Here is a 17,684-nt window from a genome sequence, read left to right as displayed (position 1 = left end):
TTTAATCCTCCTCTCATTTCTATAGCGCAAACAATAGGAAACTGATTTATACAGGATCCATCCACCCATCCATCAATTCGTTAGCAAATATTTTCTGACTCATTACATTGTATGTGGCTCTGTAACACACAAGAAAGCTATACCCTAGTTTCTCAAAGGGAAAAAGCTGAAACATTGGAAAATTGTGAGGATACTGACGTCTATTGAGAATGATAAAGCAATATGAAAGGTAGGAAAAAAGCTAATAAGTAAGTGAACTACAGCAGACTCGGTGACTTTATAAGAGAAGAGCCTTAAAGACATTATAGTCCAAGGGGTCTTAATGTTTTAAAAAAGTACCAACATACCTGAGGGGTAAAATACAATATTTGCTGCTGCTGTTCAACCACTAAGGTGTGTCCAACTCTTTGTGACTGCATGACCTGCAGCACGCCAGGTTTCCCTATCCTTCATTATCTCCTGGATCCCAACCAATATGCCAACAAAGTTTTATGGTAAATTATTATACATAAAGTCAACAAAGAAAAAAATAATACATATATAATATGCAGGAAAGAAGTGAAGAAGATACCACTAATACTAATTTTAACTTCAATATTAAATTTAGTTCACAGATTCCTGGCCAAAAAAAAAAAAAAGGCAGAGTATAATTTTTTACCATGTGATAAAGCTGACTTCATATTTTTTTCTTGAAAGGGGGGGGATGGGAGGAGTTAACTTTTCTGGCATTAATTCTAAGAGAACTTAATCAAGTGAATCCTTATGTTAAAAAACTTCAGCAATATCATGGATTCCACAGAATTCCTCAAAAAAGCAGTAAGAAAAGCTTTCAACTATAATTCACAAAGCTTATTACACTGAAGGATAGGGTAATCACCTGGCTGCTGAGGACAGCCCAGTTTATAACTATTATCCTGGCTTAAATATTAATAGTGCCAGATTCCATTCTCAGGCTGACTCAAATTTGGATGATAAATTACGTGGTCATCTTATCCATGGGGAATTTGGCCCAGATATATTGCTTTGTAGTGATCATGTTTGACAGAGCAACAAACTTCATAAAGTTTCTGCCAAATCTCAAGAGGAACTAGAAGGCAAGAGTTTAAGACTCAAATTAACAGAGAAGGTATAACATATATAAAATATAATCCCTTTATATGAAAAACAATGCAATAATATGAAACTCACACTTAGAATTGAAAGCAATTCTTCAGTCCCACATTCAGGTTTTAAACGCTCCTTGAACATTTTAACTGTTTGGTGCTTCAAATAGTAATAAGAGGCAATGCGGCCATATGTTAGAGGCTCAATGCTCCGATTATCCTATTTAAGAAGAAAGATAAAGTAATGTAAATAGAAAGTACAATAAATATATTCATAATATTAATAATTCATACTGCACGTTGCTATTGCAACATTTCATTACAGTTTTTGACTATCATTAGCAAAAGCCCTATTGTTAGAAAGCTGGGCAATCTTTTCAGTTGGAATGTATATGACCCAGTCTTACCTCTCCAATTTCAATACAATAGGAATGTTCCAATTCAACCAGGGACTTCTCAACCAGATTGGACAGAAACTTGTTCACAGAATCATGGCTCACATCACTCAAATTGTAGTAGCTAGAAAACAAGCAAGGTCATTATTTGTTTCAAAATATTTCCTGTTAAAACTGTCACTTCAATCTCACTTTGTTCTTTTCAGAATTTAAAAAGAAAATCCATTTATAGCAAATCAAAGAAATAAAGCAACTGCAACTGTCATTTCTACCTTACAGATAAAAATCCTCATACTAGAGTTTATTGATACTGATGAAGAATGGCAATACATTCAAAATATGAAGGACAAGCAGTTAAAATTCAGCAACACATTAAAAAGACACTCATTTTCCAGCATTAAAACTATTTCAGTTTATGCATCTACAGCAAACTAAATCTATGTACTAGATTCAGAAGCGGCAAGAAGCTTATTACATATAAACATATAATTCCCTTTTTTATGTAAAACTCATCCGGAGTAACATTAAAAAAATAACTTGATTTGGGTAGTAGATAAGTTCTTTTAGGAAATTTGGTCAATTGTTGTTCCCTTAAGGAATATTCTAAAGATTAGAAGGAACATCTTCAGGCTAATAAAAAAGCATTCTAACTATGCTTACCTATACAGAAAACATACAGGTTCAGCTCTATATACCTTCTATATAAAAATTTCAGGACATGCAATTCACCTTAATGCTCCTCCCTGTAACTCCAAGAGGTTTTTGGCAAATTCCTAAGATTACTAGGAATCTGTGCCTGGGAAAAGATCCAAGAGGTGAGGGACCATCCTCACAGTCATGGCAGACCGCTAATTCCTGCTGGGTGAATCCCGTTCCCTAGTCAGTGTGGAGAATTACATGCCCTACCTCCATCCAAATCAAGGACACAAGCCTCAGAGAACAGACTGTCAATACTGAAACACCAACAAGAAGGTCTAACATCTGTATAGGACTAGGAAGGGGTCGCACAGAGTCGGACAGGACTGAAGCGACTTAGCAGCAGCCGCCGCAGGAAGGGGATCGTCAGAGCCTGGGGAAGAAAGTGTTAACAATCTCAAATGGGAGACGCCTTAAGGCCTGCCAAGTATGGTGATTTTCTGTCCTCCAAGGGAAATAGTTGGGGTCAATACTATAAAAATTTATTTAAAAACACAAAAAGCCGGATTTAAATCATGGCAGAATATATTTTCATTAGAAAGAGAAGTTAGCCCAAATATTTAGGTACCCTCAAAGATAAGAGTTTCCATTGAGTGTGGATTAATAATAGGTTATTTATTTAAATCATAATTAAATGCTAAGGATTTTCTTATAAAAGAGAAATAGTTTAAATTTTAGTCTGTAGAGAAATTATTGCCTTTCCTGGAAAAGTTCTTTTCATAATCCCAAATGAAGCAATATTTATCAATGAACAGATAAACACCAGCTAGATCAGTGCTGTTGTTAATTTAACCAAAATGTAACCAGCCATATGTGAAGGTGAAAAACCAGTATTAGAAACCATTACAAAATACTTCCTTTATTCTGAATTATGACTGAGAAGCATATAGTTAGAATAATTTATACTGCATTAGAGGTAAAAATAAAAATTCTGGACATTCAAGGTTCCATAAAAGAGACAGATCCCCAAAGCTGTTTCAAATTATTAACAATTTTTTTTCTCTTTTATATTTTTCCCAACAAATGAAATTTATCAGCCAGACTTTGTGCAATGTAAGCGCTTACTTTATATTTCACATTCTTTTGGCTTGCTAAGCCTATAAATTTTCCAATACTATTGTCAGCTGTCTGGACTAATACAACATTGATAAAATTATATCTAACTGGACGAAAACTAGCGAAAATGTGTCCAGGACACTGAATAAGTAGTACTATTTGCAGAACACAAATCAAGCTATTCTTTATGCAATTAGAATTACAGAAAGAAGACACTGTGAAAATAATATTACCATGAAAAATGAAAAGTTGTGATTCCATTTCATCTATAAGTTTATTAGGCTATTAGAAAACAAAAAAAATCTCATGGTTGCTGCTACAGATAATCACAGACATTCCCATATAAAGATAACTGGAATGTCAACTTTACCACATATTATGCTTTAATGAATTTTAATTTTAATTAATTTTTAATGAATTTGGTACACTTAAAAATAATACTTAAAACAATTAATGATATAAATTTTTCTCTAAAAATGATTCTTTTAAAATTATTTATTTTATTCACTATTTCATGTATTTATGATATATTATGATGGGCTAAAATCCCATCTGAAGTTTGTTTATTCAAATCTATTGGAAAATATTTTAAACTACTTTGTGGCTTTTATTCAGATAAAGTAGAGTCAGGATAAACATGTTTTAAACATTTATAATGAGTTTCAAAAAAAAATTAAGTAAAATCATGACTCTGAGACTCCAACAAATTATCTAATGACTACAGTAAAATATTATTCATAATCTAACTTGCTAAAAACTAATAGCATTTTTGGAGCAGTATAACTTGAAAAACTTCCATTGATAAATTTCTTAATATAGTTGTTTTTTTCCAACATGCTCATCAACATTATTGACCTGTATAAGAGGAGAAATGAAAAATTCAATTTAAGTAATTAAACTGACAATCAATACATTCAATATTGAAACTTTTATCCTTACTACATATGGGGGTTATCAAGAATTTTCAAAATCCCTAAAATTGTTTTCTTCAGATATTCTGGCATATGTAAGTGATTAACTTTATTTTTTAAAAGTGACAACTTTAAAAACAGAGAGTACTAGTTTAAACATTACATTGTTGAATATAATAGTAAAAACACTTTTCTCCTATGCAGCCAACACAAATAGTAAAATGCATATAATTTTGCTAGTGATGGCTTCACTGATGTATACCAAGTATTATTACTCTTTGTTAATATTTGAATTGAGATTCTAAGGTTATATAAAAATTTTCATATCCATTTTTTAGATCCCATAAAATTTTGACAGAGTATATTCTGACACATTTTTGTGAATAAAGGATGGAGCTTATATTTACATAATCTTCATTAGTAGCATTATATGGCCTTTGTTTTTAACACGTGAACGTTTAGTAACCATGCAATTTCTAGCCTAAATAATTATAAGCATTTAGCTTAAAAATTACATATTAATTTTAATAATCACTTTACCAGCTTGAAAAAGCATGCAACTGCTAAGTAAAAAGGTTTGTTTTCATGTTGCATTCACCACAGTAGAAAATTTATAATTTATTGGTTATTAAAACAGAAATATTATACAACTGTTTAATTATGGATAAAGGATACAATGTAGTTTCATGCTCACTGCATTGAATCATCAAGTCATTATCTTCTCTCTGCTCTAAACAGACAGCCTACCTTTTTTGTCAGCATGGTATTTCATTTATTTCACAGAGAAACCCAGTTTCACAATAATTGACTTGTCAGAGGCTGTAATTTACGAGGCTGAGCTCTGTAAGATTTCTCTATATTGGCCTCAACCTGCACACAAGCAGGGTTGAATATTTACAATGCTGTTAACAGGTGCTGAGTTGTTTAATGATTCTAATAGCCAGAAGCGTACTGAGAAAGCCAGCGGGATCACAATTACAGGCTGTTTGAACACAACAATTACTAGTCCCCTGAGAGGTGTGAAAGTCAAAGGCAGTTTGATACTGACAGCATCTAGCACATGGGCTAGACAGGCTACTTCTATTAGCAGTCCGCTGGGAAAAAGTTTAAACAAACCTCTCCCTATCATAAAATTTTACAAAGTTGATTACATTTAAGGAATCAAAAAGTAAAACAAGCTTAAAAAAATTAACTTTAAAAGATCTTATCAAAAGATAAACAAGAATACCTCACATGAAACCTCGTTATCTTTTCCAACCTTAAAAAGAATGAAAGTTTACCAGTTGAAAAAGAGAGATTTTATTGTAATGTAAAACATAGATAAAGTCACACCAAACAGTCTGGATTTAATGTGAATAGTGGCAGTCATTTCCTGTTTGGTTTATGTAAACCTGGCCAGAGATCTTGCTGGGAAATTTTTCATCAGTATAGAAATGCTGCTGCTATAACTGTCAGTACTGAGAAGTCATTTGTTACAGCACCATGCTTTTTTATGTTCAGATTATGCAGCAGTAATAATGACACAAATAATGGAAGTGGTTACAGGGACAGCTGAAACTACCACAACATTTTTTTCCCCTAGAAATATTTAGAAGCTTTCTCAGGGGAAAACAGAGAGTAAAACTGAACATACAAATTGAATTCAGAACTCAATTTGAAATATATTATATTTCATGATGCACCAATACATGTGTTTATATATATTTAAACAAACTAATGTATACATATGTCTGTATCTACATATATATTTAACCTTATAAATATATATCTTTATATGTATTTACATATATTTGCATATATACACACACTTGCATATCAAAACATAAAAAATATACATAGACATACAGAGAACAACCCAGGAACTGAAATCTTTCTCAACATAAATTTTATTTTGGGTGGTGGTGTGGTGTGGACACTTTACAGTAATATGACTAAATGAAGAGGGTTGGAGAATTGGGTGATATTTATCTATATGTATTTCAGGAGTGGTGCTTGCTCTTTCAATTTTTAAATAAACTTCAGTTTCTCCTTGTCACACATACATGCATGCACACAAGTGTGTATACAAGCCCCTCCCACCCAAAGAAAAGTCAAATCTCAATTTATGGCACTGAATGACAGGAAGTATGAAGTATATATTAAAACTACACATAATACAAGCTCTTCATTTGAGACAATGATTTTAGCCTTCTTAAAACTTTTGCCAGATCTAAAAGTAAGTGGAAAAAGTGTACCAATTTCCTGTGCTTTTCTTTGCTCTGGCTTTGTGGATAGGGGCTTTTAACACAGACAACAATAAAAAGATATTAGGGCCAATTAGAAAGAAAACTGCAGAGCATGACTATAGCAGATAAGTAAAATATGCAAATTGTTAACTTTATTTGGGCCCTTTCTCTTGATTTGAAATGTTGCTTAAAAATTTTTTTAGTGATATTAAAAAAATAAATCTGAGAATTTCTACATTTCAACAGGGAAGTACAAATTATTTATAACATTTATGATTATAATTGGCCTTCTTAATGATATGATAGATACTGTCAGTCCTCTGATCAAAAACCAACAAAGGTTCTCATTCTACCCAGAATAGAAATCAAAGTTCTTACATGGGTGCTGAAGGCCTCATACGACTAGCAAGACCACTGACCACCCACCCACAATCCCTAACCTCATCTCCTACTACACTCCACACACTCCACTTATTTCACTTTAGCTATATATTCTTTTTGCTGCACCTTCATCACACCAGACATGTCTGCCTTAGAACCTCTCCTGTCCCCCTGGCCTGAAATGCTGTTCACTAGATATTTACGTGGTCAACCTTCTCACCTCTTTCAAATCTTTGTTCAAATGTCACCACTTATCCTATGTCTACTAAGTAAATCATATCTACTTTCCATTTCCAAAACAATATATTTAATTTCTGATCAAGAAAGTGAGATTTGAGCCAAATGTTTAGATATGATTAATTCAGTTTTAGGCATGCTGAATTTGAAATGATGGTAGGAAGTCCATGTGGCAACATTCAGAAGGTTGGTGGAGAAATGAGACTCTACTTGACGGAGAGCAGATGGAGTGAAATATTTTGGGTCCTCCACAGACAGGTGGTGTTTTAAATACAAAAAGGATCTTTAGAGAAGAATGATAAAGATAAATAATAGTCCTCTGCTCACCTGGGGTTCATGATAAGACGACGGAAAAAGTAAGTCCAGGTAATATAATCCATTGCGTCTTGCTTAGATGTTATTGTACCACCAGCAATCTCTGCATTTAAATGGTCAGACAGAACTCCTAATAAACTACAGAGTGAATAAGACATGGGAAACATACATGAAAATTAAATGAAAAACACTTGAACACATAGTCAAGACTCGAATTTGATGTTCCAAGATATAGGACAAATGTGTTTCCTGTAATTTATATACTTTGTATACAAGCTTGGCGAATGAATTGCTGGGTGCAAATAAACACAGGCTGATAGGAAGGGAGCTAGTAACTTTTACAAGAAGAAGATGAGAGCCAGCGTGAGAGTAGACAAAAGATGACACGCCTTGGAGAGCAGAATTTTCTTCTAGGGCATTGGAGTAAGTACGGAATAACACTGAGGCAGACGATAGAGGAGTTGGTAGGAAATGGGGGATAGTTACGTTGGTGCAAGGATATTCCCTTCACTAATTCAGTGAATATTAAGTTCAGTCATATGAGATAAAGGTACTAGGTGTTGTGGAATATAGCGATGATCAGATGCACTGAAATATTGGCACAACAAAGTGGTCATTTCAGTTTCTTATATAAAATACAAAAAAGGGAAGTACTGTCCAATAAAGGATAAAAACATGTAAATTATGATACATGGAACAATATGTAGTATTAAAAACAGCTTCCACAAGGATGTTTTTAAGGATATGAGGAAAAGGTCATAATAAACTGAATGAAAAAAAGTTGCTATACTCCTCTCCAGTCATCAGTGGCAGAGTGTAAATCTGTATAGTTAATCTGGAGGGCAATTTGGCAATATTATCTATGTGAACAATCACTATGACCCAGCAATTTCACTTTTTCATTATCACCTGTTAGGGAAACTTTCAAAATTTAGGATAGGGAAGCAAAACCCTTCACTGCAGCAATATATGTAAGAGAGAAAACTAGAAACTCTGAATGCCCATTAATAGAGAAGTTAATATATAACTCCTGTATATATATTTTATAGAAGATAAAATATTACATCAAATGTGCATATTTAAATTTTTAATCCATTTTTTACTGAAGTATACACAGAAAAAATTACATAAACTATATACATACAACTCAAGTAATACTCACAATGTGAACACATCTGTGTAACCAATGCCAAGATCAAGCATTCCCACTGCCTCAGAAGTCTTCTCTTTGTGTTTTTTAGTCACTCCTCTTGCTCAAAGAGTATTTTCACTTTTCTTTACCTTAATGTACTGGCTTCGGTCTCTAGCACAATGCTTAATTACTGGCAGTGGTGAAAGCAACATCCCTGTATAATTTTCTATCTCTAAGAGAAAGCATTTAATATTGAACCCTTGACCATGGTATCTGAGGTAGATTTTTAGTAGATACTCTATCAGATTAAGAACATTTCCCTATATATTTGTTGGCTAACAGTTCTTATTATGAATGGGTGTGGAATTTCATCAAACATTTTTTAAAATATCTGAGATAATCATATAATTTTTCTCATGTTTTTCCTGCTAATACAGTGAATTATATTCAGGTATTTTCAAGTAATAAGCCTTTGCACTTATATTGCAATTAGCTGTAATATGTTATCTTTCTATACATTACTAGATTTGATTTGAAGTTTTATATAGGATTTCTACATTTATATTCATGAGAGACACAGCTCTGTTACCTTCCCTTCTGGTAAATTTATCAGGTTTTGGTATTAAGGTTATTCTAATCTCAAAAGGTAAGTTGGCAGATATTCCTATCTTTTCTATTATTATAGAGTAGAAAAGAGTTCATGTTCAATTTCTTCCTTAAATGTTGTAAAGAATTCACTAGTGAAATGTTTGGATCAGAAAATTTCTTTGTGGAATGATTTAAATTTCAGATATAATTGCTTTGATAGATAGACTATTTAAATTTTCTATTTCTTTTTGTCAGTTTTAGTAAGGTTTTTTAAAAAGAATTTCACCATTTGATATAAAATTTTAAAATCTGCATAAATTTTTTCAAATATTTTATTATTTGAAATTTTTTCATATCTTTTGATTCCTGATATTGTGTTGTTCCTTCTCTCTTTCTTCTTGACCAGACTAAAGGTTTATCAATATTATCGATAACTTTCAGCTTTGTTGGTATTTTTTTCTAACGTATATTTGGTTTTAATTCATTAATTCTTTCTTATGTTTCTATCTTCTCCTTTGAGTTCAATTTGCTAATTTTTTTTCAAATTCTTGAGATGGATATTCAGATAATTCATTTTCCCTCTTTCTTTTAAAATATATATTTATGGTCATAAATTTTCTCTTAGCACAGGATAAGCTATCTCCCACATATTAAATATTTTTATATTTTCCAAATTAAGAAAGTGAACATTAGTAGAAATTCTAACACAGTAAAAAAATCTCAATAACTGTTTACAATATAAATGAGAAATGTGTTTTATCCTTTGCATTTAGAATATGGTAAATGAAGTTCAGTATATTAAGAAGACAGTGATAAAAAGTAGCAAGTGATATATGTTAAGAATGAAAATGTACAAATCTGACAGAGAAAAGATTATTTTTTGCTGAGAAATGAGCAAAGACTTTGTCAAAGTTGTTCAGTCGCTCAGTTATATCTGACTCTGTGATCCCATGGACTGCAACACACCAGACTTTCCTGTCCTTCACCATCTCCCAGAGCTTGATCAAACTAATGTCCATTGAGTCGGTGATGCCGTCCAACCATGTGTCATCCTCTTCTCCTCCTGCCTTCAATCTTTCCCAGCATCAGGGTCTTTGGCAATGAGTCGGCTGTTCTCATCATGCGGTGAAAGTACTGGAGCTTCAGCATCAGTCCCTTCAATGAATATTCAGGACTGTTTTCCTTTAGGATTAACTGGTTTGATCTTCTTGCAGTCCAAGTGACTCCCAAGACTCTTCTCCAATGCCACAGTTCAAAAGCATTAATTTTTTGGCCCTCAGCCTTCTTTATGGCCCAACTCTCACATCCATACATGACTACTGGAAAAACTATAGCTTTGACTAGATGGACCTTTGTCAGCAAAGTAATGTCTCTGCTTTTAATATGTAATCTAGGTTCGTCATAGCTTTTCTTCCAAGGACACAAGCGTCTTTTAATTTCATGGCTGCAGTCACCATCTGCAGTGATTTTAGAGCCCAAGAAAATAAAGTCTGTCACTGTTTTCATTGTTTCCCCATCTATTTGCCATGAAGTGATGGGACTGGATGCAATGATCTTAATTTTTGAATGCTGAGTTTTAAGCCAGATTTTCCACTCACCTCTTTCACTTTCATCAAGAGGCTCTTTAGTTCCTCTGCTTTCTGCCATCATTAAGATCTTTTTTGTATAGTTCTTCTGTATATTCTTGCCACCTCTTCTCAATATCTTCTGTTTCTGTTAGGTCCACACGGTTTCTGTCCTTTATTGTGCCCATCTTTGCATGAAATGTTCCCTTGGTATCTCTAATTTTCCTGAGCAATCTCTAGTCTTTCCCATTCTATTGTTTCCCTCTATTTCTTTGCATTGTCCATTTTGTCAAAGGGATGATAGCAAATAAGTGGTGGAGACCTCAGATATGAACCTAAGTGTTCTGGCTCCAGAGTCAACATGACTGAACAAAGTACTTCACTGCTTCTTTTAAACAGCTTTGTTTTTTAGTGAAAATTATAATTTAATGTCGTTCTATTGTGATAAATGTATTGTTTCACTTCAAATAATTCTTCTGAACTACAAGTTTTACTGATTTTTACCTAGTAAAATGTAAGCACAGTAACATCAACCTGCTAAGACATAATCCATTTAAATTAATTCACAGCAAAATTTACCTTGATTCTACTGGGAAAGGTTCATAAAGAAACTTTTTGTAAAAGTCTTTCTTTATGTCATGAACCAGAATTACAGCTTTGCCTTGGTCATCAAACTGAGGCCTCCCAGCACGCCCCATCATCTGGAGCACATCTATAAAAAAGAGGACAAGAGGTGTTTTGTAATGTGGCATGCAGCACAGAAAATATTGATGGATTATGGCATGCTTCTACAATACCAGAAAATAAGAGAGAGAGTATTTTAAGACAAGGGATGCTATCTCTTATGCCTACTACAGAGTTCTCTAATAATTTAATAGCCAATTCACTAAGGCAGAAAACTGAGTCCTCAGAAGAGTCTGGCAATGTATGTAGAAGTAAGAAAGATCAAAGGTTCCTTTAGTTAAATGTTTAAAAAATGATATTTAAGAGTTATAACTACTATAATCCAATAAGAAAAAAATAAAACGCATAGAAAAACCTCTTTAGCAGGGTAATTTGATTATTTTTACCTATGATAAGGGATCCATTTAGGCCTCATCCTTAACTCACCCATTGCATAAAATTTTTCTTTTATACTGCAAGAGTCTCTGACATAAATTATCACTAAGAAATGATATAGGTCTTTTATGCATTAACTGAGTTAAAATATTCATTTGGTATATTACCCTGTTCAAAACTCACTAAAAATATTGTATCAGGTTTTAAAATACATTAATTGACTTGTACGAATTACAGCAACAAGTGCTTTGGTTCTAGAAATCCTATGGAAACAATCATGTCTATTGAAGAAGATTTAAAATTAAACATAATATTTAATTATAATTTATGGGGGTTCCCTGGTAGCTCAGACGATAAAGAATCTACCTGCAATGCAGGAGACCCTGGTTTGATCCCTGGGTCAGGAAGACCCCCAGAGAAGGGAATAGCTATCCACTCCAGCATTCTTGCCTGGAGAATTCCAGGGATGGAAGAGCTTGGTGGGCTATAGTCCATGGGGTAGCAAAGAGTTGGACAGGACTGAACAACACACACACACTGAAAGTCACTAATAGCTACTAATCGGTACTAATCTCTTTTTAATTAAAAAAAATTACTTGTGCTTTTGACATTCATTAACAAATTAGATAAGTAAAAGTAAAAATGGCTCAACATTTTGAGTTATATTTTTACTGGGAACAAAAATTTACAATTTGCTCATCATATGTGACCAATTCTCTAAACTTTAATTCATTAAAATTCAAATTATTAAGACTAAAACAGAAGTCTAATGTATTTGTAAATTTAAAAATATTACCTGTAATAGGAAAATCCACATATCGTCGTGTTTTTCCATCATAATATTCTGTTCCCTTAATAATTACTAAATGAGCTGGAAAGTTTACACCCCAGGCTAATGTACTTGTAGCAATAAGAACCTAAAAAATAAAAGATAATATCTTACTTCTAACTAAAATAGAACTTTCAAGTCACTTTTTTTTTTTTCAAGTCACTTTTAAATGTCTGTTCATGGGAAAAAAAAAATACCTGAATTTTACAATTTACAAATAGTTCCTCTACTGTTTTTCGGTCCCTTTCATGCAACCCAGCATGATGCATTCCTATTCCAAAAGCAAGTGTCAGCTTCAGGTTGGAATCTCTTATTGTTCCAATGATATTCTCCATCTGCAAATAAAAACACAATTACAAGTTGTAGGTGCACGAGCTTTACATTTTTCATAAGGCTATATTTGGTTAATTTTGTTTTTTAATTCTTATGGGCATAAAAATCTAGGCCGCATCTGCAGTAATGATTAAAGTTAAATTAGCTGAAAAGAATATCTGCTTAGTGAGAATGTATAGCCTACATTAATTAAAATTTAAATGCTATCAATCCTATTTTTATGTATCAAGGAAAAAAAATCTGTACTCATTACCCCTTAATGAGTCACAACTATTAAAAGGGATGCAATATTGCCTAAAGATGTTTCAGTGTCTGTTTGTCTTGTTACAGAAAAGACTTCTATTTTTTGGCTCAGTAATAAAAATTTTGGAAGGACAAAAAATTAATGGAAAAATCAGTTATAGTCTTACCAAAGAGTAAGCATTCAAATTTAGACTTTCTCATTGAACTTAGTGACCTGGTGGCAAGTTACATACCCTCTCTATGCCTCAGCTTCTTCATTTAAAAAACCAACCTGGTATATACTTTTACTTATTTCTCATGTTTTTGATCAACAGTTCAATTAAATACTTTTCATTTTTTCATTTCATTTTAAAAAATGTTTCATTTTTAATAAATTATCATAAACTTTCACCCAGTTTTATATATAATACTAAATTTACAGTTTATTATATATTAATTAATTATTTTTACTTTATGGACTAAAAATTTAAATTGGCCTTATGTTTTCTTGCTTAGAAAACTGCCTCATCTTGAGATCAAATACATACGTACCCACTATTTCTTTAACTTCTGGTATAGTTTTATTTTTACATTTAAATATTAACTTGTAATTTATTTTGTAATAGAAAGTATGGTAGAAATCTACGTTTATTTTTTCTAAACAGTCCATCAAGTATTCTAGCAATATTAAGTAATTCTTATTTATTTATTTGGTTAAGTAACTCTTTATCTTATTTATTTTAAATGCTAATTTGATTGTATTCAGAATTCTCATACATTCCATGTTTTGCATTGTAAAACAGATTGCATTTCCAGCCTCAGTTTAGGTCACTGAATTTTATATGTACAAATAGCTTCTGAAACTCATATTTTATAAATACTCTCAGAATATAGTGATAGAAATCACTTTCCATTTTCTACGTGGAAAATACTTAATGCAACACAGATTTTATGCAAAGGGAACAAATCCTTTTTTTTTTTTTTTACAAAACTCACTAGTTTTTCTTTTTGGGAAAAAGTTGTTTTATACCAATTCTCCAAAAAACAACAACAAAAAAAGAAAGATGAAGTTTCACTTTATAATAATTATCAATGTATAAGAAGTAGTGCATAGACTAGGTAACATTTTATTAACATATACATCAGAAATGTCATTTATCCACTTTTCTGAATTGAATGCAATGTATAAACAATTCGTTCTGTTTCACAGTCACAGTGTAGTCACCTGGTATTCTTGTGTTATTTTCTTTATAAACTGTTTGCAAGAATATGGAAATGTATTAGCATAAATACTGACTACAAATGTATGCTATAAAGAAAGGTGCTGTCCTGTCTCACAAATTATGTTAGCCATTCTCAAGTGACAGCCTATTATCCTTTTTTTGTTCAATAGTTCACTGCATAAAATAGCTTCAATTTATGCTATCAAGAATTAACTCGCTGATATTCGAGCTCTGATAATTAGTTTGGGGATTTTTCAGTTTTACATCTTAAATATCACTGTGTATTTATAACTTGTATAATTTGCAGTGTTCCATGGCAATGCCAATCATATCGAAAAAATAACATACAATTTACCACAGGAAAGAGGAAGAGTCCTATGGCAGGAGGGTTGACGAGGCAATAATATCTTGTCCTACATCAGGGAAGCCTAGCTGCTTCTCATTCCTCTGCCCCCATTTTCACATAAATCAATGCATTAAAAAGAACCATTTGCCTATCTGAACTGGTAAAGACCTAAAATCCTCATGAGGACAATCACAAAAAACAACTTCATTTATTTCATGGTTACTATGGATGAATTCTGAGCTATCTGTACATTATAAAAAAGCAAAATTTATAGTAATGTTACTCAACCAATAAGCATAAAATATTACTAGGAGAGCCTGTTTAAATTTGAAAATATAATTTTTGACTAGATTATATGCATCTTTATTGCTACACTTAATTTCACCTTGATCAAAACCACAATGAACAAAATTTTTTAGGAGTTTAAATATGATAATATGTATAATTTGTTGAGTACTTACTAAGTATCAGGCATTGTGCTTATGACTTTACAAAAATGGTAACACTTAATTCTTTATATAAAGTAATATAGCTCTAAAGTAATACTCAATTCATTTGTACAACACATTATACTTCAAATTAAAAGACTGGGTGATCTTGAATACTATATAGTAGTTTCTCTTAATTCTGGTTCCATGAGAGAATTGAGCCTCACAAAAAAATATCTGAATTACCATTGTCTTAAATTTTTCAAGGACAGTTAGTACCATTTAGATGCTTAGGAGAAAGTTCATTTATTACATTCACTGGATGTCATAGGACATTAAGGCCTAATTCGTGTCAGAAAGGCTGCTATAGAATTTTAAAAAGAATAATCATAATGAAAACTCCTTGCTAGAGGAAGTTTTAATGCCACAGTTCACTTCTGTTCAAGTAACAATTGCTGTAAGGCACAGGTATCTTTCCAATAAACAGTCTCTGAAATATGTCTGACTATATGTTAGTGAAACCAAAATTTTTTTTTCACTATTAAAAATAAAAGGAAAACAGATCTGTGCTCCTCTAAGTAGTGCTCTTTTTTTTAGGGTGGTGGGGGAGGAGGCACATATGTAAACTGTTGAACCAATTACTTTAACTTAATAGAAATTTTTTTTTATATTTTAAATTTATTATACTCAAAAAGCTTTTGTAGAAAGATAGGATTCCATTTAAGTAGATACATTACCCTGTGCCTGAAATACATTCCAGTCAGAATATAATTCAGTGAGTTGATGACAATGCTGGCTCCAAAAGAAAGGAGGAGACCAGATTGGACAAGAATGAGCTAACAGATTGTGCAGCCCAGTTCTGTCCCTTTGAGTGTGATATATTGTTTCAAGATGCTAAAAACCCATACTTTCTCAAAGCATATCTGTTGTGCTGGTTTTCCCATTTTCACAGAATCCTCATTATCAGAACTCTGTACTCTTTTCAAAGCACGTCAGACTCAGACCATATGCCACTGAATAATGCTTATCAATTGTATAAAACACTCAATAAAAGATGCACCGCACAGAAGAGTAATGAAAGTTACAAACACTTTCTTTTAAAAAAAATAATTAAATACATCACATCTGGCACAGATGTTAAATGAAGTTAAAACATTTCCTCATAATTACTATTATTCTTAAAATACACTTCTTTATGATACATCCTACAGACTAAAGGGGAAAAACAAAAATAAAAGAAACACTTTAGAACATTCTTTTGATCTACTAATATGAAAAAAATTTAAAAATAAAATTAATTAAAGGTAGTAAGTTTTCAAACTTTACTGATACACCTCAGAACATATTCTCCTGTGCCTTATCTGAGACCCAAAACAACCACACCTCAAAGTAATTTACCATACTGTTAATATACAAATGTATTTATAAATGATTAAATATATAATTAATTATATGAGAAGTAAATATGTAAATGAAATCTAAACAATAAGATACAAATCTTTGCTATATCTGCTAAATAAACACAATATTATTTTCAATGTTTGCTTTTCATTTAGTCTGATTATTAATAATAGCAGTATCAAAACTGGGCTATAGGGTGAGATATTTTAATTCTTCTTTATTACCGTTTCCAACTTAATTCACTATGCTATTGGTCGGAAATCCCAGTATAAGCGCTTCACATGGTGGCTGAGTGCCTGTAAAGAATCTGCCTGCGATGCAGGAGACCTGGGTTCGATCCCTGGGCTGGAAAGATCCCCCGGAGAAGGGAATGGCAACCCATTCCAGTATTCTGGCCTGGAGAATTCCATGGACAGAGGAGCCTGGTGGGCTACAGTCCATGGAGTTGCAAAGAGACTCAGACATGACTGAGGGACTAACACTTTCACCCTGTTAATTTCTGAACATATATTTTACGCTCATTTCAATTTTTGGTGAGTGCAAATTTCAAAACATTCTTGGAGAGCATTTTCATAGAAATTCATTTTCATAAAATGCAGAGAGGGACTTTCCTGGTGGTCCAGTGGTTAACAATCTGTCTTGCAATGTAGGGTATATGGATTTGATTCCTGAGATCCCACAGGCTGCAGAGCAACTGAGCCTGCAGGCTGCAATGACTGAGCCTGTTTGTCACAACTAGAGAGTCCGTGCGCTGTGACAAAAGATCCTGCGCGACACAGCAAAGGTCTCACATGCTGCCACTAAGGCCCGAGGCAGCCAAATAAGTCAGCAAATAAATAAATGTTAAAAGATAACCAAAATACAGAGAAAGCTGATAAAAGGGACATTACAGCATTATAATATAAAGCAGCATACTTTTAAGCAAACAAATACTCTATTAATATGAATTAAATCTGTGAAGGATCACAAATAAAAGATTATGAATATATGATCAAATTTTACCACAGAGCTTTCAGCAAAAGAATATCTGTTTAAAAAAGTGCTATTCAATGTAATGACATTTACTGAACATTTAACTCTGTTCTAGGTCTGTCCTGAGCACATTGAATATACTAATACATTTAATCCTTACAAGAATCCTGTTGGGATAGGATTACTATCATCCTTTCATAGATCGAAGGATGAGCTCCGAAGTGAAACACCTGGCCAAGGTCACTAGCTTGCAGCGGGCAGTCAGTC

The 17,684-nt window shown here is 32.6% G+C and overlaps 1 protein-coding gene across 1 annotated transcript in view; it reads right to left on the bottom strand.

The window, feature by feature from the left end:
* ASCC3 (activating signal cointegrator 1 complex subunit 3) overlaps positions 1-17,684 on the bottom strand; it is a 345,247-nt gene that overhangs the window by 70,551 nt on the left and 257,012 nt on the right. The window contains exons 31-36 of the mRNA XM_018053127.1: positions 12,690-12,827; positions 12,460-12,580; positions 11,184-11,316; positions 7,332-7,457; positions 1,511-1,622; positions 1,189-1,323 (exon numbers count right to left, since the gene is read on the bottom strand). Of these exons, the coding sequence (XP_017908616.1) occupies positions 1,189-1,323; positions 1,511-1,622; positions 7,332-7,457; positions 11,184-11,316; positions 12,460-12,580; positions 12,690-12,827 (765 nt within the window). The remainder of the gene's footprint in view (positions 1-1,188; positions 1,324-1,510; positions 1,623-7,331; positions 7,458-11,183; positions 11,317-12,459; positions 12,581-12,689; positions 12,828-17,684) is intronic.

The sequence above is a fragment of the Capra hircus genome, chromosome 9 (genome assembly GCF_001704415.2).
Source record: "Capra hircus breed San Clemente chromosome 9, ASM170441v1, whole genome shotgun sequence".
NCBI classification, from domain to species: Eukaryota; Metazoa; Chordata; class Mammalia; order Artiodactyla; family Bovidae; genus Capra; species Capra hircus.
The sequence above is the reverse complement of the archived record's forward strand: the minus strand, read 5'-3'. Positions and strand labels throughout refer to the sequence as shown.